General features: G+C 40.4%; 1 protein-coding gene across 1 annotated transcript in view; it reads left to right on the forward strand.

Moving 5' to 3' along the window:
- Positions 1-14379, forward strand: part of AP2A2 (adaptor-related protein complex 2, alpha 2 subunit) — a gene marked incomplete at its 5' end in the record, with an annotated part of 31954 nt that extends 17575 nt beyond the window's left edge. The window contains 14 exons of the mRNA XM_009082033.1: positions 770-907; positions 2136-2318; positions 2642-2739; positions 2923-3154; positions 3919-4092; positions 5971-6134; positions 7830-7907; positions 8788-8870; positions 9633-9731; positions 10504-10618; positions 11368-11484; positions 11684-11753; positions 12909-13043; positions 13835-14379. Of these exons, the coding sequence (XP_009080281.1) occupies positions 770-907; positions 2136-2318; positions 2642-2739; positions 2923-3154; positions 3919-4092; positions 5971-6134; positions 7830-7907; positions 8788-8870; positions 9633-9731; positions 10504-10618; positions 11368-11484; positions 11684-11753; positions 12909-13043; positions 13835-13912 (1764 nt within the window). The remainder of the gene's footprint in view (positions 1-769; positions 908-2135; positions 2319-2641; positions 2740-2922; positions 3155-3918; positions 4093-5970; positions 6135-7829; positions 7908-8787; positions 8871-9632; positions 9732-10503; positions 10619-11367; positions 11485-11683; positions 11754-12908; positions 13044-13834) is intronic.
- Between the last annotated feature and the right edge of the window lie 10304 nt (positions 14380-24683).

Genomic DNA, 24683 nt, shown 5'->3' on the forward strand with positions numbered 1-24683 from the left:
CTTGCTGTTATTGGACACTGTTCCTTTACTATAGTAGCTTATGGGGAGCAGTGGAGCAGGTCAGCTTCCATTGTGGAATTGTAAAGACAGGAAACCAGAAAGACATGTTCCCAGGCCACATTTATGTGACTAAGCAGAAGTCAAAAGAGCAAGACTGATTTGCATGTAAATTTAGGTGCCCACTTGGGTGTTTAAATGCATTGTTTTCTTCCAAGCTTGTGCTGTAAAATATTAATACACGTGTCTGACTTCAAATTACGTATCTATTCTAGCTGGGCTTCTGTGGTTACAGGGCATGTCCAGTGCTAAACCTGCAGGTAGCTAATTGCCCACTGGCCTGGTGACAGTTTGAGTTGTTAGTGCATTTATGGCCAGTGATGTGAGTTACACAGTGGACCACAAACTCACCCTGCTTGGAGTAGTACTGGAGTGTACTATACAAACTCCTCCATTTGTTCAGCACCTGCACAGATTTGAATATGTATGCTGCAGAAGCAAAACCTGGTGATTTGAAATTTTGTTGGATTATCTAACAGCAGAAAGCTGCCTGAGTCTCCAGTGACCTCTTTCTAGGTGACAAAGTGAGAATAACATGAGAAACTCAGTTTATGTGGAGGTTATGTCTAAGTTCATTCTGCTTCTGAAAGATTATGAAAATGCATTTGTTTTAAATTTGACTGTAGATTAGAGTAAATTTCATCTCAAGTTGCATGTATTTTCCAAATGAAGATGAAATCTTTTTGACCTTGTGCTGTGTGCCCTTTTGCAGACTGAAAGGGATGTAAGTGTACGACAGAGAGCTGTGGACCTTCTGTATGCAATGTGTGACCGAAGCAATGCCCAGCAGATTGTGGCTGAAATGCTGAATTACTTGGAGACTGCTGATTATTCCATTAGAGAAGAAATTGTAAGCTATTTATGTTTTCCTTATTTCATAGCTGGCTTTGATACCATTTATTGATTGGAATGCTCTGTAGTCTACGATACAGTTGTTTTAAAAAACCCACAGACAAAACTACCAAAACAGACAAAATCCCTAAGTATGTAGTCTAATAGCAAAGAATGTTCTTAATTTAGGTTAAACTAATGGCAGGGGGGGAACCTTGGAAACTAAGAATTTTAAAAGCTGATCTTGGTTTAAGGACACTGCATATAGAAAACAAAGTGAATTTAGTCAGAGCTTGAGCGCACACAGTCTCTACATCTGGGGGTTAGGTCCTATTCTAGTCAACTCTTCAATAGCTTCAAAAATTGATGTGATAAATGCTTCATAATTTGTATCCTGTGAGAACATTCAGTCTAAGGGTTCCCCAAACCAATACCTTATAATAAGCTAAAAGAGAGGCCTTCTATGTATCTCCTTCCTACCAGTAGGGTAAAAATGTGAAAATGGAAATACTCACACTGATGACATTCCTAGGATGGTAGCCAAAACTTGTACTTCAGCAGTTATTTAGCTTAATTAGGTCCTAGAGTTTCTTGATTGAAGAACTGAATGTGTAATACAGAGTTAGTTGAATTACCTCTTGTACTGTCTGCTTGCTGTTGTCAGTGTCCCCTGACTTGGCAGGTAATGTGAGTTTCATTGTGTTCCTTTACTACTCTTAAAAGAACAGATCATTATAAACGGAGCTGATGGTAAATTATGTGGAGGTATCCTCCTAAGATGATTGTTTGCTTCAGGATGTGGGAATCTGAGTGTGACCTGAGAAAGTCAACTACACTGTGGTAATGCTGGTTGGTCTTTGCTAGCTTGTATTATCACCTTCTACCTTGTTTTAAGAGATATCCAATTTCCTACTTGATCCCATCTGAGTGATGGTTTAGATGGTGTTTTTATAGCAAGCAAAACTGTTCAATAAATTGCTTGTGATCACTTAGGTGCACAGTTGAAAAGCCACAGGTAGTTGAATGCATTATGGGAAAGCATTAGGATCCTGACACCTGCTGTACTCTGGCACAGCCTTTCACTTTATTTCACCTTAGCTGTGGGAACAAGTGAGTGAGCTGATGTGCCTGAAACTCAAGCTTCCAGGCTACCGTGGGGTATCACTGTATGTATGGGAAAGTGCATCTTGATATACAGCTTGTAGTAGAAGCTAGTTAACCTTTTGTGTTCTGTCTTGTGTGTTCAGGTTCTGAAGGTTGCGATTCTAGCTGAGAAGTACGCGGTGGATTATACCTGGTATGTGGATACAATCTTGAATCTGATCCGCATTGCTGGTGACTATGTGAGTGAAGAAGTGTGGTATCGAGTTATCCAGATCGTCATCAACAGGGATGATGTTCAAGGATATGCAGCAAAGACTGTTTTTGAGGTGAGAGTGACTGTTTTCAATTCACTTTGAAAATGAGGTTTGAATTAAGTGAACAGCACATGATCTAACAGGGTAAACTTCAGCATCTCAGAAGTTCACAGTGCTGCTAGATGGGCCTAAGTGCTTTTAAGCAAGTGATGCTTTTGCTAGATTTTTCTGTGAAGTCACACCAGCTATCATGCTTCTCTCATTAAGTGCCTTATAGTGTCTGGGCCTATGGTTTGCCCATACAGGAAAATAGACAAGGAAACTGGAAATGGAAGTGACAAGGAAGATCTTTTTTCATATGTTACATGCTGATGACTATTAATATGTCCTTACAGGCTCTTCAAGCTCCAGCATGCCATGAGAATCTTGTAAAAGTAGGTGGCTACATCTTGGGAGAATTTGGAAATCTGATAGCAGGTGACCCGAGATCAAGGTAAAAAAAACACCTTCTGACATACAGAATTAAAGTAGTAATGCTTTCTGTAAAGAATCTAAGGTCTATTTAATATTACTGAAGACTAGTTAACAAACGATTCAGTTCTTGCTAGTAATGCATTAAGATTGATTATCATGTCTACAAAAACTGAACAAATTATTTTTCTTCCCATCTTTTAAGTCCCCTCATCCAGTTCAACTTGCTACATTCCAAGTTTCATCTGTGTAGTGTTCCTACCCGAGCTCTGCTTCTGTCCACCTACATCAAGTTTGTGAACCTGTTTCCAGAAATCAAAACTACAATTCAAGATGTACTGCGCAGTGACAGTCAGCTAAAGAATGCTGATGTTGAGCTGCAGCAGAGAGCTGTTGAGTATTTGAGGCTCAGTACTATTGCTAGTACTGATATATTGGTAGGTATAAAGATTATTTTCTTTATAATGCAGAACTCTTCTGTCACCAAGTTAACTCCACTAAACCTTACCTGATTACTCAGAATTCTTTAATGCAGGATTAAAGGTCTACAATGTGAGCACTGATTCTTTTACCTAATTCTGCTGCAGTCATCTTTAATCTAGAGCTGAACTCAGAGTTGTTACTGCTTTAGTGGGACAAATGGCTGTTAAAGCATGTTAATCTGGAGCGGGGAAGCCACTGAAAGCTGATGGGATACAGGGTGCTGCAGTATTCAGATACTAAAGGGCTGCTGCTTTGTTTTGAGGACTGACTTAAAATGTCTTTAGAAGTTCAGTGATTTAGCCTGGTGCTCTCAGGTCGGACCAGAAGTTAGACTGTTTAGCTAATAAATGTTTGAGTTTGAGCAGATCCTTGAGTAATCTCTGTGGTTTCAGTCTAGGTCTGCTTGTCTTAAGGACCTTTAGTCTGCTACGATCTAATTTTTTAATTCTTTTGTTTTTAAATTTAATGTCATTGATTCAAAGAAGTGATATGCAGTTGTTCTCTTAACCAATTGCTTTAGGAGGACTTCAGAAACTGTTAAATAATTTTTTTAAAAAGGCAGTTACTGTACAATAAACTGCATTGTCATTTTCTGTGTGGGTAATTACTTCTGCTTTAGCCTTATGCAATCTGTAAGGGTGTATCTCTTCAAAGACTCAGAAGCTGCTTTGGCTTTTTCTCTAAGTTTAAATACTTCCTTTTTTTCCCCTGTGATAAGGCTACAGTGTTGGAAGAAATGCCTCCCTTTCCTGAGAGGGAATCTTCTATTTTGGCTAAACTCAAGAAGAAGAAAGGCCCAGGCACAGTTACTGACCTGGAAGAGATCAAAAAGGAGAGGAGCTCTGATATGAATGGAAGTGCTGAACCTGCCTCTGTCAATGCCAGTGCTGTTGTGAGTTTAAAAGCTGTTATTTCACTAATTTAGACGGTGTGCAAGTGACAAAGAATGGTTTCCTTAAAGTGGCTTTTTAGGGTTGTAAAATTTTTCATTTCAAGCTTGAAACTATGGGTGTTTGCTGTAAATCAGGGGAACGTACAGCTGCTTTGCCCCCACTGCATGCTTGGATGATATTTTCCTTTGGAAATCTTATGTAAATGGGGAAAAACTGTTTACACCCTAAAAAAAAATAATTTTTTTTACATTGATATTTGGAAAATATTGCTGTAAACTTAGAAATAGGGATTTCCTTGGTGGTGAAATTGCAGTGAAGGTGAGATCATAAAATGAACGTATTGAAAAGGAGTTAATTTGAATTTCAGAGTGTCAGCTGTTCTACTTTGTCTAACATGTTGTTTTGCATCTTGATTTGGGTTGTTATGGTTTCTACTAAATGTGGACAACACTTAGCTTCACAGGGATGTCCTTAAGTCGAGATAACATTGTTATTGTTTATTTGACGCTACTGCTTGAGTTCAGTTACAGTAAACAAGGCCACAGTTTTGCTTCTGAGCTGAAACTTCTCACTTTATTGTCAAGTAAAGTTGGTAGGATGATCTTTTTCCTGTAATGTCATACTTTTTTTCTGGTTTTAATCCTAGCATCACTTGCCATTACACTTGAGATGTAGTAGAAGATTACTTAAGAGAAGGAAATACTGTAGCATGCTCCCTGCCCAGTTTGTTAAAGCATAACACTTAGTCACTGCACTATAAAAGAATAGATAGTGCAGCATTTCTGAATGGACAGAAATCTCTTTCCAGCAGAAAAGTTGTCAGATAGCCTTTGCATGCCAAATTGCCTGAGGTGACTGGCAGCTGATACTGCTTTGAGCTTCACTTCATGGGTTGCAGCCATGTAACAAACTGCACTGTTACCTTGATCAGTGGCTTTGGTGTAACCCTGGCTGAGATGCCAAAAAACTTTTCAAACTGTTTGTTTTCACTAGTTCTTAATGATTGGCTTTGAAAATTTTTCACAGGTAATTTTTCCTGATACTCCATCAAATTCAGTCTTTGGAGTGTATGATAACTTTGAGTTGGTTTACAAAAACAAGATTTCAGGCTCAATCCAGATGCATCTCATGACTCATCTTCAGAGTATCTGGCATGTTGTTAGCTTCTGATGTCTAATACATGAACATTTTGATTAACAGTCTATGCTTTGTTCCTGCATGAGACTTGGGCACTTATGTGCGGCCTCTGTTGCATGATTGTATCCTGGCTGCTTGATTTGTTCTGTTTGAGGAAAAAAAGTAAAATTAAAGGTCTTGCCTCTTGCTTTAGTGTTTGCAGCTTGAACTAGCTACTGGCTCTGCTTTTTTTGCTGCTTAGGTTTTACATTTTTTTTAAGCTTTGCTAAGCTTAAAAAAAACCAGGATTAAACAGGTAGTCAATATTAAAGATGCTGTGGTGACTTTTAATTTAGGTTTGTGTAAAAGCCACTGCTTTTCTTGCTGAATTCTTCATGAAAGAAAAGCAACACATTTGAATTTTATTCCCTACAGTACTTAATTTCCCTTGAAACTAAGAGGGGAAAAGACAGGGGGAAAACTTCATCTTTCTTCTGCAGAATCAGATTCTAGGCTGATGAATGGGTGGGGGTTTTGGGGTTTTTTTTTTGGTATGTGCGAGTTTATTTTGTTTTATTTATTTTATTTAACTCCCTTCAAAGGAAAAAGGGTAAACCACATCTGTAAACAACCTTAAGTTGAAATACACTGTGGTAACTCCATGAACTTCTACATCCATTCAAACCTTGATTTGGGGTGGGGAGAGGCACTTTGTTGTAGTTTTGCTGCAGTGTAACACCAAAGTGTCTTGTCTTCCCTAGTCTACTCCTTCTCCATCGGCGGATCTGCTGGGTCTGGGTGCTGCCCCTATCACCAATTCAGCTCCCCCACCTTCCTCTAGTGGTAGTCTGCTGGTGGATGTCTTTTCAGATTCAGCTTCTGCAGTTGCACCTCTTGCTCCTGGTTCTGATGACAACTTTGCGAGGTAATTAAGTCACCCTGTAAGGAATCTGAAGGAGAATTTCTTTGAGGAAAAAAATACCTAACTTCTGGTTTTGTTCCAGCTTACCAAGTGCATTCCTGGGTGGTAGTTGTGCAGCAGGAGAACTGTTCTTATATTCTCTGCTGGGTGTGCTGCTGTTATTAAATATCTCTGTTAATGAAAAAACGGAGTCTAGTAATCAACCTGAGGATATTTGCCACACAGTATTGTCTAGTTCTCACTCTGGTTTTGCTTCCTTGTCAAACTAAGCTGTTTGTACATCTCAATACGTCTTGAATTTGGGGGTTATCTGGTCCGATGTGAACACATTTATTTTATTTTCATAATGTGTTCTTGTGTCTCTCCACTTACGGCAAGCTGATACTGAAACAGGATTATATCCAGAGATACTGCTTCCCAGAATTTCAAGATGTGCTTAAATTGTTCTGCTACTCTCTGACAAATGGGTGTGAAAAGGGAGATAAACAACGAGTGGTTTGCCTTTTTCTTTAAAGAGGATTTGATACAGGTATCTTACTAATTATGTTAGCAAGTGTAGTTTTATTAGTCCCAGTAGTTATAAAAGCTACTGTGGCTACTTTCAAGTGTTATTTCACTAAAATTTTGGGAATAAATAGTACAATATTGCAGAATGTCTTGAAAAATCAGTTGTCGTCTTGGACAAAGAACATATTACTATTGTCAAGGACCGAACTATGAATGATGGCATGACAAATTTGCAGTGCATCTTAGTACATGAAGCATAACTAGGGAAACTGATCAGCCTGGATCATTGACAGTCTCCTCTAAATCTTATGCTAGACAGTGCATTGTTGCAGGTTTGCAGTGATTATGACGTGATCCTGTGTTTCTCCTGGAAGGTAATAAGTGATGTTTGATCATACAACACAATATCAAGACCTTAGGAAACTACACAAGCTTTCTCATGCCTTTTTTTCTTCAGAGGGTAAAAAAAGAAACCACTAGTAGTAGCTTCATGAGCAAATGTTACCTAAAAAGAGTTTTCTCTTTCTGCAGAAGAAAATGTAGCATTGCCCAACTCCTTGGTCTGTCTGTAGATGATGAAATGCTTCTCTAATGATACTGAGAAGTTGCTTTTTACAGTTTCCTGCCTCTTTTTAGTGCTGTTGTCACTTTTGTTTCTAATCTGTTCCTTGGGTAAGTGATTCTCTGTGTGCCCGTGTATTCTTGCCTACACTTAATACTTGTGTGTTTTTAGGAACTGATTGTGCACCTGTACTTAGAAGAGCTGCTAAGGTGGTTGAGGCCTCTGCTTCAAAGCACACATTTGTAGTAGTTAATATGCATCTACATGTATGATTTTGAACTAAAACATCTTTGCTGTCACAATTAAACATATAAAAGGACTTGGTTCTTTAAGAGGTATAAACTCGAGCTACTGAGCACCTTCAGCTGTCTCCTGTCTTCAGGAAGCGTTGCTGTTTTCTAACAGTTGGGGTGGGGTGGGGGAGAGAAATGGGGGAAAACATTGCCTAATGCCTAAAACCTTTCTAGGCATACTGAGCTAGGGCAGCTAATAAATCTTTCATGCATTAAACTCAGCAGTGCCGTTTTTGAGGAAGGAGGTAAAAGAAATAACTAAGCACTAAGCTGTCTTTACTAACTCCTGCTATCTCTGTCGCTACTGCCTTTCTTCCTTTGTGCTGCCTGAACTAGCCCTGACCTGGCTTCATCTGAGGTAGTTTCTGAGGAACCAGCTGATACTGTGCATGATGCTGATGAGCTTTTTCACAAGTAAGCAATACTAAAACCTTGCAAGGCTGGGCAATTTCCAGAATATAGTTATAAAGCAAAACTATACTGTACATTAACTTAATCTCAGCAAGACCAGAGAAACATGTACTGTCAGACTTGTGACTAGAACACCTCTGTGGATATTGTGCCAGGCTCATACACAGGTTAGAGTTGCCTTTACAAGTCAGTGCTATCACACACTGCTCTAAAGTGAGGCGATGCCAGCTGTATGTTAAGTTTTGCAACTATTCATAAGTAAAGGAAAAATATGAGAGTAATTGTCAAAAGTATTGATACTTGGGAGTATGTTTGAAGTGCCTTGTATGCAAAAGGCTGATGTTTGCTGAGCACCTCTTCTACTTTTATGTGGAGGGTGACAGAAGGGACTGAAATCACTGCAGAATGGGCTTCCTCTCAAAATGGAAACAGTACAGCTCTCAGTTGACTTAGGTGATACAGAAATGGTAAAACAAGGGATTCTTTTTTCTTTCAGGTTTAAACAGTCAAAGCTTCAAAGTTTTCAATTCTGCACCAGCCTAATGAGTTTCAGAAGTTGTCAAGACTAATAAGAAAAATCCTAGTTTGTTGCCTGGTCCTTTATTAGGCAGTGTGTGTCTGTATAGCATATTGTGGTTTCCTTCATAGTTTCTCAGACATCCTATCAAATAAAAATTTCAGGTTTTTTAGTGTCTTCCAAGTGGTGGTTCTGGTGGTAAAATTGTCTTTTCTAACTGCAGTTTTCTGCAAAGGCCTCTCTCTCAGACTGATGCATTCTAGGTTAACCACATTCTTCATCCTCTGTGTAAACCCTGAATTTTGTGGTTCTAAGTATTGCTTAATGCATCTCTATTTAAAACTCTTTTTCCCTCTCTTCCCCTAGGTTTGTGTGTAAAAATAATGGAGTCTTATTTGAAAATCAGTTGCTACAAATTGGCTTGAAATCTGAATTTCGACAGAATCTGGGTAAGAACTTTTGGGCCAAGTGGTTGTCAGTCTGCATTACCAGTCACAATGCCAGCATGACAGTGCAGATAGCACTTAGTTTTCAGGCTGCTTCAGAGGGAAATGTGATTATAGGTGTAAACTCTCTTACAACTCCCACTCTTTGTGCATCCCTGGCTGATGTGTGTGCTCTCATCTCCTTAAATTTTTTGGCTGTTTTGGTGGCTGTTATGAAATGAGTGTTAAGTAGTACTGAAAGCTCCAGCTCTTGCTGCCTACTTGTATAGCTGGTACAGCCAGGGCTATAAAGGACCATTCTTCTCAATTTTTATATCTGACAGTAAAGCTTATTGTGATATGAGACACAATACATTTCAGATCATTTTTAATGCACAAGATACTGATATCATCTAGGAAAGAGCTTGGAATCAAATACAGGCCCAGCCCTAGGATTACTTATTTATCCTCTTCTGCAAAACTCTTGTTAGTATAGTAGCTTCTTTACATGAGAAGTAGCATTCTCCAGCAGCTGTGAGACTCCCACTGATAATTTAACTGTGTATGTGACAGCTGCTGTGCCTGAAGTCTCATGGTTTGGTTAAACCTGTTTCTGCATTTTGAACTGTGAATGTCTTGCTGAGATAGACCATGTAAATTATACTTCATTTTTAAAAATTGTTTTAAAGAAAGCTAGAAACAGTGTATTAGGTACTTGAAGCACAAATAGTTCAATATGATTACATGTACCTAAAAATTCTGCTGTCTCCTTCTTTTTCTTTCTAGGACGTATGTTCATATTCTATGGTAATAAGACATCAACACAGTTCTTGAATTTTACTCCAACAGTAATCTGCTCAGATGACCTACAGTCAAATATCCTTAAATGCAGTAGGATATGTCTGTACTTGTTTGGGTTTCGTGGTTTGTCACAAAAGTATAATAAAGTTGCTGGATCAAGGCATGGTGTCCTTGAGCATGAAGAAACAAGAAACTTGCTGATAGCTTTCTAAGGTTCTTGTAGAAAGAACAAGTCTTGAGCTTCAAGGAGAAATAAAGCTGAATAAATATGTAATGGAACTAACTGTAGCTTTCTCCACTGTCATGAAGTAGGTAGCAGGGGTAGAGATGTGTTCTTCAAGTCCTGCATTAGCAGATAACCTCAGACTTGACATGGAGATAGAAGAATACATGTACACCGAGATGATGATACTTTCAAATAAGCTCTTTTTATGGCTTATCCTTAATGCTTGGTATTGCAAACTTAGGATTTCTGGGAGACCATGTAATTAGGCTTGTTTAACTCAGAGCTTCTCTGAAATGTTCAAAGTAGTGCTGTGGTTTTTACTCTGAAGTCTGTGCCTTCATACCTTTTTAAGGGCATCTTCCTTTAAAAATACCTAAATAACTGAGAATTGTTGGAGTTATTGCTTGTAGGTGTGTCAGTATGAGAGAAAAAAACAGCAAAACAACAACCGAAAAACTCAAACCCTGAAAACCTTTTGTCGTACATGAATTGAGCTCTGAATATTCAGTAGCACATAGAATCGTGTTCACTCATTCTCTACTTCCACATGCAGCTTGTTGGAGGATTTGCTTTTCTCCAAGTTACCAATGCAATGATCTGTTTCCTTAACTACATTTTTATGCCTGAATCTTCAGACAAAACCTGTTGACCCCACAGTGGATGGAGGAGCACAGGTTCAACAGGTGGTGAACATCGAATGTGTGTCAGACTTCATGGAAGCTCCAATCCTGAACATTCAATTCAGGTAAAACAAAGGGCTCAAATGCTAGTGAATAAATTTGTCATGGTCCTGTGACTGAAATGTAGAATATGGACACACAAAGCTCTCTTGGCTAGTTGACTTACTCGAAAATCGATTTAACTCAGCTTTAAGCTACTAGGGAGAATCCACTTGGAACAATGTGGTTTAAAAGAACAACAAACCCAACAATCAAGAAGCAGCTACTGATAAAATATCTCCATGACTTCTCTTTCTGCTATCTGTACAAAACAGCAGTCTTCCTGTTTGCTTAAGAAATCTTGACAGGAATATACACAGTAACTTCTCCCTTCTGGAAACCAAGAACATTTCTGCAAATAAGTTGGCCTGGAAACATATGCAACCAAAAATAGAATCTTGTTCTGTCCACTCAACATCAGCCTTTACAAAACACTGATTTCTGGGCTGCATGCTGTTACTGTAGTCTGAACTGGTTCTTACTGGTTCTCGCAGGGATATATTTTCACTCCTTTGATAGGTGCTATGTGGGAGGATAACAACCTGTGTTAAAACAGAGATTCTTATTAGAAGTTTTGCCAATTTATGTGCCATCTAAGCAGAGCAAATAAATTCATTTAACAGTGGATTTAAACCATATCTTTGAAATATCATCTGCAATTAATGGATTTTAATCATAAACAATTGCACCTCAGTGTTCATCTTTAGTTGTTTGGGGATTTAGGCTGAGACACTGCTGTGCCACATACAGTGTGTTCTTTCTATTACATGTGCAGGTATGGTGGAACATTTCAAAACCTTTCAGTAAAATTACCCATCACACTGAATAAATTTTTCCAGCCAACAGAGATGTCTTCTCAAGACTTTTTTCAGCGCTGGAAGCAACTGAGCAAGTAAGACTTTGTTCTTGGGCTTGGGGCTCTTGTGGTGGGCCAAGGGAAGAATGTATATTGTGACTGTAGCTGGTGCATTGCCTCAGGCTGTACCTAGTCCTGTGAGCTATAAGCTCTCCTAATAGAATTAATTGCTATTGAACACTGCTGTACATAATTCATGTGTTATACCATGTGTTTATCTTGCCTTGTCTTGCAGTCCAAAACAAGAAGTACAGAATATCTTTAAAGCAAAGCACCCGATGGATGCAGAGATCACAAAAGCAAAGGTAGGTGCTGGTGTGGTACTCTTAATTCATAGTGTAAGAGTAGTAGCATATCATGTTTTAATCCCAGCTGCCAACAGGGCTCCACACAGCTGTTTGCTCTCTCTCCCCAGGGGGATGGATGAGGGAGAGAATAAGAAGGGTAAAAGTGTGAAAATATGTGGGTTGAGATAAATACTTTCTAGCAGTTAAAGCAAAAGCCATGCACACAAGCAGAGCAAGGAGTTAAGCCCTATCTCCAGGACATCAGGGCTACATCAAGACAAATGCCATCACTCCAAACATCCTCCCCTTCCTTCTTTCCCAGCTTTATATGCTGAGCCATGACATAATCTAGTGCAGAATATCCTGTTGGTCAGTGGGGTCAGCTGTCCTGGCTGTGTCATGTCCCAGCTCCTTGTGCACCCTCAGCCTCCTGGGGTGAGGAGCAGAAAAGGCCTTGGCTCTATGTAAACACTGCTCAGTGATCACTAAAACATTCCTGTGTTATCAACACTGTCTTCAGCACAAATTTACAACATGACCCCATACTAGCCACTGTGAAGAAAATTAACTCTATCCCATCCAGAACTAACACATGGTCCGAGCAAACTTTGTACATTTTGGGGTTTATGGCAATTGAATCACCTGTTAATGTATGAGTCCGTGTTGTCTAACAGACCCTTGGTAGTGCTGAGTTGAATGGACTGTTTCTCAGTGTGGTTTGAATTAGATATAGTCTTTAGTAGCAGCTGGAAACTTGAAGCTGTTTAAGAAAACACCCATTCAGTGCTTAAAACTGAATTGGAAGATGCTTTAAGCCTTAATTTCTACTACAGTTACTAGTTAGAAAAGTGACTTTTTGTAGAATTGGTTGCTTAATGCAAAACAGAAGTGACTAGTGTAAGACGGGAATGGCTGTATCAAAACTAGGAGAGACTTAGGTTGAATCTTAACTTATTTGTCAGCTGTTTTTAAGGACCTGATTTACTGGAATAGCTCATTATCAGGGTCATTCTTCAAAAGTTTGTTGTAATAAAATCAGTATTGGATAATTCTTTGTCTTGAACACTTAACGTCTCCTACTTATTTTGGTAGTTGATGGTGGCTACACTTGGGTAGAATTGGTACTTGTGCTCCCTGGTCCCCACATCTAAATCTTCTGGGTGTCTTTCGTAGATAATTGGCTTTGGATCAGCCCTGCTTGAGGAGGTAGATCCCAATCCTGCTAACTTTGTTGGTGCTGGTATCATACATACAAAAACTACCCAGATCGGATGCTTGCTGCGCCTCGAACCCAACCTCCAGGCACAGGTACCTGTTTGACTGTCTACAGCTTAAATACAACTTCTTGGGTGAACTAAGTATCTGTGTGTATCTGCAACTCCTTAAGATACTTAAAAACTACTGTTGCAGTAGCTAATTGTGGCTGCAGACTCCAACAAGAAGGGAAATTGTAGCAGCTGCTCCTGGCCAGGTTTGGTAAGCTGGTGCTTCAGAGCATTTCTCTTTCCTGTTGGAGGAGGTGATTGTAATATTCCAGACTGTCTGTGAAGTCTTGTCTTCTCTTGAAGGTTGTTAATATTTAATGTTTGTGTCTTGTGCACCTTGGACAAGATTAAGTATTGCTTCCCTTTGCAGTTTTAAATTAGTAAAAGAGTGATTGGCTAAAAGAGAAAACATAAGCAAATGAACACAATGTTAAGAATATTTTTCCTCAAGCTTTTTGGTGGAGGTTTTATCCAAGCTAACTGAGGACTAAATTTAAGTTTTGGGTGGTAAATCTTCTGCTTTTTGAAGAAGTGGTGGTAGAGGGTCTTCAGACTTCTCCACAGCACTTACTAGTTTTGTACACCACCTTTCTGTTAAAGCCTAAAAGTACTAAAACAACAGTCATTCTCAGCAGGGGTTTGAAGAAAGGGCAAGTTCAGCTTATGGTCTGAAAAAGCTTCATTGCTTGGTGGCTGCTGCTTCTGAGTGTTCTAATTTGAGGTCTTTTTTCCTACCAAAGTTTACGGAGCAATTTGTTTTGACTAGTTGACTGTGCATTCATTTAATGCCAAACTGTGTTTAACAAGTAAGTAATATTTTATGTTCTCTTTCAGATGTATAGGCTCACACTACGAACAAGTAAAGAAGCTGTATCTCAGAGATTATGTGAATTGCTGTCAGAACAGTTTTAATATTAACCATGTCAGTTTCGGTTTTTCCACTTATATCACTGTCATCATACTGCAAATAAATGTCTTGTACATCACTGTCTGAGTACTGCAATGTTAACCAATACCAGCTCCCTGCCTTAATAGGACTTGACCCTTGTTTGAAATTAAGACTATATAAAATGTACAGTACAGGGAAGTGACTTTTTCCATTAAAAATGGCTTTCAGTGTGTTACACAAAGGTATGGGAGGGCTGTCTTTTGCTCCTTGTTTTTTGCAGAGGTCAGGCTTTTAAACTTGTTGAAGGGAAGTTGTTGTAGATGTGGAAGCCAAGGACTCCAGCTGGAAATGGCTAGTAAACATTCTTCAGTACCTTTAACAGGTACTTCCTCTGCTCTGAGCTGAAAGAAACCAATGTAGTGCTGCTCAGTAAGGTTATTCCAGATGTTAATGTAGAGTCAAAACTTTGTGAAGTTGAGCACTGCCACAAGTAGTGGATGGAAGGGCAGACTCCGAGATGTTTGAATCTGATTCAAGTGAGCATATATGTTGAGTGTCACCGGTCTTTTTGTACCTGTAAAAAGCCACAGGACCAGAGGCTTAAAAAGTCTTGTAATAATTTACTTCTTAATGTTTTCTGATCTTTGCAAAGTGGATTGAGCACAAAGGCTATTCTTGAACCTTCTGCTCATCTCTAACAATGAGGAGAGTGTCTCTGGTAGGTGGTGAATGAGTATATACTTGTTTGTTGTTACTCAGTGAAGTTAAATATTCTGTTCTATGTCTCTTTCCGTCAGACTTCACAAGTAATAGTCCTGGTGATGTGATACAGCTAACTGCGGAGTCCAGCATTGTATAAAAAGTGGGAAGAAATGGGCCCTTGGAGGGCTGTAAGGCACTCTTAGATGAAAATGTCATGTTAAACAATATTTTTTTCCCCTGTGTACAGTAATGTTAAGAAGTTGAATAACTGATACCTGAACAGTTTCCTTTGTCAGTAGTAAAAACGTCCAGCATGGTCTAGAAAACTTGTTTTGAATCTGAGAGTAGAAGACCCCAAAATGTTCTACTTTTATAGTGGTGTTTATAACCAAAGTCTTTGTAACTTGTCTCACATCAGCAGATTCTTTGCAGCTTCTCTGCAGATGTAAGTGGACAGAAATTTTGGCTTGTGCTCCCCAAGCCTTGAAGTGCAACAAATACTGCTAAAACAAAGCAGGTGAGGTAGCCCAGTTAGAAACCTTGGGCAGTTGTCAGTGAGAGCTGCAGATCATGATGAACAAAATCAGCTACTGCTGACATGAGAAGTGAACCTCACGTCAGGATTTCCTCAAGGTTATTTAAAGGAAGCCTGAGACTGCTGTCTCAGAGCACATCCAAGTGTGCCCATGAAATAAGTGTTTGGAGTGATAGTGATGGCATTGAAAATACCTTTGAATGAGGCTGCTGTTGTGCTGCCCAGTGCACAGCAGGGGACAGGATTCTTGGTGGCTGAGTGTGCCTTGCTTTTTTAAATCAGTGCTTTGAGTTTCAGTGATGGAACTGGGTGATTATAACTTGCTTTGGTTGAAAGTAGCAATTGTACAAGTGAAAAATGAGGAACAAAGGCTTGACTGTGATGTGTGGATTTTGGGAGACGATTGTTCTGGTTTTCCAGAAGTGGCAGGTAACTATGAATATTATGACTGAAAATTTGGCTAAAGGCCTGGTCTTTCTGCAAAAGTTCTTTTCAGCAACTGACCCCTTTAAGGTCTTTCAAATAACTAATTGAGACTCTTTGATCACAAATATTGTCATTGCAAATCTTCATAAGCAGTTCCTGCAGTCAGGTTGGGCAGTTGGCAACATACTAATGGAATACCTACTGTTTTGTCCTTCGGAAGTTGTGTCTCATTCTTAGTCCTGTTATGTTAGTCATGCTGTTGGCTGCTGCATTAAAAATCAGATGTACTGAACTAAAGGGAGTCTTAGCAAAGACAGGGGAGGAGCTTCTGTTTCATATTTTCCAAATCCTGTTGTATATCTGTCCCCCTGAAAAATGTTCTGTGCCCTCATTAAAGGACACCTTGAGACACTGCACTACTTTTTTCACTTTGCTTTGGTTCAAGCTGTGCTAAAATGTGCATTAAAATGTGGGAAGGAGGGGGGGTAAGGGAAAGTGTCTTTTCAGTGGTGACTGTGTTAAGCTTATGACTGTTCACTCTTTGTATTAAATGTCAGCTCAATGAAGCCATGAGCAGAAAAGTGAACAAAATAAAGACAAATACTTGATTTTTTTTTTTTTTGTGAATGATGGTTAACTTACCAGTGATGTATCCTGTCAAGCAGACAAAGTAATTTCTGCAGTAAACAGTGTTATTGTTTTTAAGTGCAGTATTTTCAGGCATTGACATGTGAAAAATAACTGAATAGCAAAACAGGTAGCATATGTTCATTCTTGACCTACACTCCAGTATGTAACATTTATGGTGATTGTCTTATTTGTATAAAACAAAGTTCTGTCAAATTAAGTGGAGAATTTTCATATAGAAGACTATATATTAGACTATATTCATCAGAAGAACGTATTAAGATTAAATAAATGATTAGAACAGTAATCAAACTGTCCTTTCTTTGTCTGGGGGCATTAAAGTGTAAAAAGTATTTGCATGGAATGGTGGTTGTGACACACAATTGATGTGATTACTTTCTGCAAACTCCCACTGGGTTTTGTTCACTTGAGTCTTATCTGGTCTACAGATCTCTGCTCCCTACAATGAGTTTGGTTTTGTTGTTTTGTTTGGTCACATGTTATAAATACTCTACTGAACAAAGACCCAAACCACCCTGATGTAAAATGTCTCTTCCTAGAGTGTTTACCAGCAGTAAGTATATTAATAGTACATGCTGCAGTAAATTGCTGTTGATGGTGGGGTGTGGTTCAAGCCAAGCAGCAGTTACATATGGGCAAGACTTGTAAAAAAGGTTGATATCACTGTAAAAGAAGTGTCTGAACTGCTGAACTCAAGCTTTAAATGTATGCTTCAGGTTCCTCTCTAAGACTTGCTAAAGGGAGTGAAAAAAAAAAAATCCATGTGGGCACTATGAGCTTTTGTGCAATCATATGACTTAAATGATTTGCAAACAAAGTAATAAAGACTTTTCTTGGCTGGCAGCAAGTAAAAAGCACTTGAGTGAATTAACTGTGTCCTGCTAGATGCATGTCCAGAGAAGAGCAATGAGGCTGGTAAAGGGGCTCGAGCACAAATCCTATGAAAGAGAGGCTGAGGGAGCTGGGGGTGTTCAGCCTGGAGAAGAGGAGGCTCAGGGGAGACCTTATCGCCCTCTACAACTCCCTGACAGGAGGTTGGAGTCAGGTGGGGGTTGGTCTCTTCTCCCAGGCAACCAGCAGCAGGACAAGAGGGCACAGCCTCAAGCTCTGCCAGGGGAGGGTTAGGTTGGATATTAGGAAGAGATTTTTTTATGGAGAGAGTAGTCAGGCATTGGAATGTGCTGCCCAGGGAGGTGGTGGATTCACTGTCCCTGGAGGTTTTGAAGCGGAGACTGGATGTGGCACTTGGTGCCATGGTCTAGTAACCACGGTGGGGTTGGACTTGATCTCTGAGGTCTCTTCCAACCTGGTTGATTCTATGATTCTATATGGGCTTTGATTCCTCGTAGAGAAATGCCTTGCAAGTTTCTGCTTTTATCCAAAAGCTGCAGTGTCTGTTAATGTTTCTCGACCTGTCCCAGCATATAAAGGGTGCTCATAGAAATCTCACAGTTAGCTTTTGGTTGATGTAGCACCTTTCTTCCCAACTGCAGCTGTCTATGGATACAAGTGCTCTGTCTGCCTTCAGAGGGAAGGGGACAGGTCACTTCAGTTCCCTGCTCCCAGTGAGGCTGTGGTGCTATTCCATGGGTCCTGGTTTGACCATAGCAAACCTAACAGAGTATTTTCATTTACAATAATTGGTCAAGTAATGAGAAAGAAGTTAGCAAATTCAATTCTTTGTACTTTATTTGGAAGTCAAGTTTCTGTCACTGCACAGTGCATGGGCCAGTTCTTAACCTCTGGTTAGATGTATTGCCCTGAGCAGGGCCAGACAGTCTCTGACCTGGCATTCCCTCCCAACCCTGCTGGTTCTTCCTTTCCTCCTCTGCACCCACCTTCCTCCTGATTAGGGGCAATGCATCTTAACTGCACTGATAGCCCAGGTAACTGCTCAGGAGTCCTGACTGCAAGGCTGTCCCGTGTAATCAGTATCAGAGAACTCCTAGCAATGAGCAGTCACTGTGCAAGGATAAGTTGTGATCAGTGTTTAATTAAAAATCTTGGTGTCTGAGGCCATCTGAAGGTCTGGCTAGTGTATGCAACTGTCAAAGTTACAAACACAGCCACTAAATACAAGGATTTCTGTAGTGAGCCTTTTTCTAGGGTTATCTGGGTCTGGGCATGGTAGTTGGAGCTCTTTCTTAAGAAGGTGAAGTGGCCTACAGCAGCCGCAGGATGTGGTGAGTGTCATCTTCTCAACGTTCAGCCTGTTTGGAAGAGAGGGAGGATCAGTTGGCATTTGTACACAGAATTTTAGGCTAACAGCTTTTCAAGTATTTGAACTTCTTTTTTTTCCCTATGGTGAGAGGTTGAGAGGAAACAGCATAACCCTCAATTTAATGGTTTTGTCCACTACAGAACTACAAACAGTGCAAGCAAGTGACTGTTTTAAGCTGTCATGCTGTAGGAGCTCAGGTGTACTGAGCTGCCACCTTCCTTTTTTTACAGACTGTTCAAAAAGCTATGAGGCTTCAGACCTCTCTGGAAAACTAATAGGATTTGATTTCCCTGATCTCCTTTGGCACTTCTGAATATTGCAAAGTAATGATGTATTTCATTTTTTTAAAGCTGTGCACTAGACTACTTGGAGTTTGCAGAAGGTCTCTGGTGTGGTCTGTGAACACAGATGCTAAATTGTGCATGTTCCTTTAGCACAGTTCATGGAGGAACAAAAATCCGTTTCTTTCTCTAAACAGTTAGGGCCTGAATTTGATGACTGCATAATGTCAGTTTTGGGCTGTGAGTAATGGACTTGCACATATCTTGCTGAACTCCCAGTAATGAAGTACAGGTAGATGAAGTGATAGCTTGAAACAGGCAGCTGAGACTTCAAGTCTCTCCTGGTAGTATTGCTGTTCTCTTATGCTGTTGCTTTTCTGACTGTTCAGACTACTGCTGGACTTGTCTTTGTCAATGGGAAGTTGTGTAAATGAAGGCTGCAACTCAGGTATGGGAACAAGAGAGATAAGGAAAAAACATGTCTTTTAAAGGAGAGAGAAGTTTGCTTGGTTTCAGTTAAAACTGGGCTTTAACCACAACTGTTTAGCTGATTGTGACAAATCTTAATAGCTCAAAAAAATCTTCCTTCAGGCTTCACAGCCCTTTTGAAAACTCCCAAGATGCAAAGTCAGTCGCTCAGTTTTGAAAATTCTGGGGGTCACCCAACTTGCTTTTAGTTTCAGGATTTAATTGCAATGAGTTGTTGCAAAAACAAACCCCTTCATTGCATTCCTGGATCCTTGAACATTGGGTTTGCTTGGCTTGCTGGGAATGTAACAACTCTATTTTATTTCTTAAATAACTGTGAACTTCAATACTGCTGCAGAAAGTTTAGTTGTATTGAAGATTTGATTTCCTGGCAAGTAGTCTCCTAAAGGGCAAGCAGAGTTGCCCAGCCCGAGACAGCACACTTGTAGCTGTGAAATATCTCTGACTTAGACTGTTAGGAGACAACTGAGATGACATTACATGCTTGGATTAGATAAATTTCTTATTTTGCTATCTTTTAGCTGTTTGAAAACAATTATTTTGTAGTCTAAAAACTTTTTCCATCCTTAAAAAGCAGAGAAACAAACAACCAAACCCCTAAAGAAAACAACAAGAATCCCCCAAAACATGCAGCATCAATGTCTGCTTGGTTTAAAAATAAACCCCCCCAAAACCAAATCACTTCTAAGCAGTGAGATGACAGTTAAGATTGTAAATCCCTATTACATTAGGGATTTATTTATTTAATCCTTATTAGCACTGTTTCTAGTTAGCTGGTGGCTTATATGGCAACACTATGCATTGCTGGGTGGATTTTAGCCACATTTTCCTCCCTGAATTAGAAAGGAATGGTAGTTCATAATTATCACTACTTACAGATGGCCAAATAAGGAAAACAACTTTAGGTACTCCCCAATCTCTCAACTATCCTTACTTTGTTGAAGATGAACATGATCCTTCACATTGGCTTAAAGTGACATTTGTAGAACAGCCTTTGTAAGTTATTGTTTCTTCATATTCAACTTCTTTACAAGGGTCTGTCAAAGGTAAAAAGAAAGAATTGTAGCAAAAATTTTATCTCGGTGGTCTTGAGGGGCCTTTGGATGCCAAAAGCCTCCATACTTGGTTTTGTGGGAAACCATTTCTATTGCATGAGATAATTAACAAGTCACAAGTGAGCAACACAGAAGGCTTTAATCAGGGCCCTGAAGATGCAGGATACATTTACCCTGAAGGACAGCTAAGAAAATGCAAGTCATTAAATGAGGAAAAATATTCCTGTTAAGAATATAGTGCAAATTCAGTCCAGCAAGAAAAAAACTGTCACTGCTGAGACCACAAAGATGCAAATAAAACAATCAGTTGGATGATTCTGGTGGAATCATTTCTGCTTCACTTTGTAATAGATTTTACTTATTGGAAAAATGCTTTATTCATTAATTTATGATTATATGTGTCAATCTTTCATTTTCTCCTGACTTGAGGCATGACACTAAGCACAGTATGAAGCAGAAAGCTGACTGAAAACATGGGCTTGCCAAGGTGTTAAAACACAGTGTTTGAAGTTAATATGAAGGAGAACAAAGATGCTGAATACTCTGAGAGCAATTTGTGCACTTCTGCACAATGATCTTTTGAGCATGTTCAGGTTCCCTCCTTAAGGAAAGGTTATAGATGAAACCTGAACATTGGTGCAGGGGAGGCTCAGTTAATCCTGTAGTAGGAATTTGAGAATTTCTTAATGGAAAAATAATGCAACTAATAACTGGGCAGCAGACTAGGGTACTATATCTGTATCATGAATGAAGAGATAGGAACCTATCATCACTTTTTTTTTTTTGCCTGTACTGAAAGATGCTGTTCATGTTGTGCCAGACTGAAAAGTATCAGAATTGCTCAGTTCAGGGCTGAAAAATGAGAAAGAAGAACTTGTGCACAACTTTCTGAACTCCTGAAATAAATGCTGAGAGGTTCTGCCTTTTAACTGCAAGGAACAAACCTCATCAATGCTGTGGTTGGGAAGAATGATCTGAAGCACTTCTCTTAGAAGAATGTGAATGAAACCCAAAGCAGAATTATACTGGTGAAATCATTCTTCTTGTGAGAATTCCCACTTGGATTCTCATTCTGTGAGGTGAAAATTAAAAGGATGAAAAGCAGGGTCAAAGGAAGTGGGTCAGTAGACAGAATCCTGCCTCCTTGGGTCAAACTGTCATTTCCCAGTGCTCATGCAGTCAGTCAATTTGAGGCTCCTCTCTGCTAAAACTGAAACCAGACTCTTTGGTTCTGCATCACTTGTGTGACAGAGGGACAAAGGACAGACTGTGCATTCAGCCACTTGCTCTGCAAGTGGGTAATTCTGCCATGCCTTGTGGCTGAGCTGCCTGACCTGGCCAAGCTGCACTCTTGACAAGGTTAACAGTGCAACAGATGAAAGTTCAGCTACAGGTGACTGTACCTACTATTGTATAGTGACTCTCACGTCACCATGTGAGAGTAGTAGTTAACCACAAATGCAGTTTGCTCAAATGACTATTTGGAACCCTTTGTATAAATCAGTCTTCTGGAGTAAGACTCAGTAGGTGATGTCTTGCTTGACTTGAGCATGGGATTCTGCTTTGTGCATTTTTTTCTTGCTGTTAGAGCCAAGTTCCTGGTTCAGTGGGTCTGGTGGTGATGACAGAATGAAGGACTTAGCATGGGGATTCACAGCAACTAAGGAAATGGCAAGTAGGTATGTAGAAAAAATTTTAACACGTCTCAAAGACAAAAAGATGTAAATACTTATAATCCCATTATTAAGCAAGGTAGGAAAGGGCAGACCTATTAGGATGCTGCTTATCCCTTTTAATTCCTGAAAAATGTAAGGCAAATTGAGACTTGTCACTTGTTGGAAGTGAGGTTGTGCTTTCTGTAGGAATTGAACACACAGAAAAGGAGAACAAACTGGAGGCAGTATATGATTCTATATGACAGTAGAGAAAGCAATAGGAAACAAGGAAACCAATGGCTAAAGTACACTCTGCAGTTTCTCCTTTGTATGTTGAAAGCTCCCAAAAGAGAATGCAAAGAGGCTGAAATTGAGATGCTAACTCTTCTCTGGGTCCTCAAACAGTGGTTAAAATAAATAACTATAAAAAAAACCAAAACAAAACCATCCAGGAAACCTACCTTCCATTCACATATTGAACAGTGCATGATACCACTCTGGTTTATTCTTTAATAAATAAGGGTTAGCTTAGATCTAGGAAGCCTTGAATAAATACTGTCTGCCTTGTTGTTTCTAAATAGGACCAGAAACTAGGCTTCTGCTATCTATAGAGGTTACAGTTAAAATCTTTAGAGATACCTCCTGTGCATCCACACCAGCATTCCTGACTCCTGTCCCCTAGATCCTAAAGTAGGACAGTTCCATCTAAAAGCAGCAGGCAGGGTGTACAGGATGGTGCTTTCTGTGCCTCCCTTTGTGTGGAGTTGTGGGGAAAATAAATGTTGTTTTCCTTCAGTTGAAACATAATAGGTTTTAATTACACACAGGAGCCAAAAAACATCTCTGTACCATGAAAACAGTATCCTGCAGAAGAGATATCAAAAGATGCTGAGTGTGCAGAGTATATGAGAGCTAACAGGAGGGCTGCAGGGGAAGGCAAGAGAGACCTTGTGTTTGGACAGTGTGTTTTTGTTGCACTGCTTTTTGAGATTAAAACATAAAGGTTCTGTGACTCTCCTGATGTGCATCCTGTCAGACTCTAACTCATGCTTTTTCATGTTTACAATGTTGTATAGCAGGGAACTTGTTATGAAATCTAAGACATCAGACAACTACTCCACAAAAAAAATAACTGCAGGAAGGCCAAACAGAAAAGACAGAGCCAATGGGTACAAATGGTATCCTAGCCAAAGATGTCTCAAGAAATAATTCATACACTCATGAAAATAAAGGTGTTAAAAGGAAAAACATGATACAGGAAACAATATGGATATACATTACCGTGTGGCACTGTCACTGGTACAACAGATGACAAGGACGTTGAAAGTCTAGAGGTGAAAGGAGAGGATGTAGTGCTGGTAGTGGTCAGTGTTGTTGTTTGCAAAGAACTCCTTTCAACTGACTCTGTAGAAGCAGTAGTGATAACACGGGGAGGAAGTGAAAGTGTTGTAGATAAAACAGTTGGGATCAAAACTGGCGTGGACTTGGCAGAGATACTGGTAGGAACTGCTAATGAAGATGGTTTGACATATGGAGACGATGTGGCATTTTGGATGGAAAAGTAAGCAGTGGTCTCAGCAGACCTAATTGTGGAAGTGGTGAGGGGTACAGGTGTAGACACTGTACTGATGGTTGGGCCCAAAGCAGAAGAGAATGTAGACGTGGTGGCAGATGGCAGGTGGGTGCTGAGTGGGCTGCTGGGGGCAGGCAGGGAGCTGGGGCTTGGAGAGGTCATTGCCAGAGGGACTTCTGTGCTGCTGGGTGTGCTGGTCTGTGTGGAGACAGAGGTCTTGGAGGTGCTGGTGATGGAGGTGGCAGCTGTGGTCTTCTGCGTGGTGACACGTGGCACGATGTGTGGCACAGTTGACTTTTCATGGGTGGAAGCTGCTGAGAGGAACATACAGGTCAGTTGAAGATGAGGACAAGAGGGGAAGGAAATGAAGGTGTGCAGAACCCCCTGACTGATGATATAATCAAAACTAGCAGTGCTGTGCTGCACTGAGCCTTCCTGGGAGACAGTGAGTACTGAGACTCTGGGCCCTGCCTACAGCCTGCCATCTGCTTTCTCCGATAAGAAGAGAGGAAAAAGACATGGTTCTTCCTACAGGCAAGATCACTCTGCATCTTCCTGGAAGAGGACCTGGAGGTGTGTATCTCCCTTCAAGGAATAGGCAGAGCATATGGACTGGCCCCTGTGAGACTGAAAGGCCAGGCTAGGTGGGAAAGACCAGAACCCTGGAGGTGTACAAAAGGACAGCCAATGCAAAAAGAAGTGAGAAGGTAGAGCAAAAACTGAAACAACTGTGAAAGTGACCTGCACTGCTGGAAATCAGGGGAAAAGGGATAGCAGGTGGAAGCTGTGGGACAGGGAGTTGGGAGTCTCACCGGGCTGTGAGGAGCTCAGCCATGTGGAGGACACAGTTGAGGAGGGAGAAGAAGCAGATGATGGCACTGTGCTGGTTTTGGCTGTGGTGGGTGCAGAGGACTCTGTTGCAGGAGACTCTTTTGGAGCAGTCGTCGTTGGGGAGGAGGGCCTGGGCTTCAGGGTTGTAGGTGTAGGCCTGGGTGTGGTGCTTGGAGCTGAGGTGGAGGAGACTGTGGAAGTGGCAGTGGATGGCAGGTGGGTGCTGAGTGGGCTGCTGGGGGCAGGTGGAGAGCTGGGACTTGGAGAGGTCATTGCCAGAGGGCCTTCTGTGCTGCTTTGTGTGCTGGTCTGTGTGGAGACAGAGGTCTTGGAGGTGCTGGTGATGGAGGTGGCAGCTGTGGTCTTCAGTGTGGTGAC

The sequence above is a fragment of the Acanthisitta chloris genome, unplaced genomic scaffold, assembly GCF_000695815.1.
Source record: "Acanthisitta chloris isolate BGI_N310 unplaced genomic scaffold, ASM69581v1 scaffold12259, whole genome shotgun sequence".
In the NCBI taxonomy this organism is placed as follows: Eukaryota; Metazoa; Chordata; class Aves; order Passeriformes; family Acanthisittidae; genus Acanthisitta; species Acanthisitta chloris.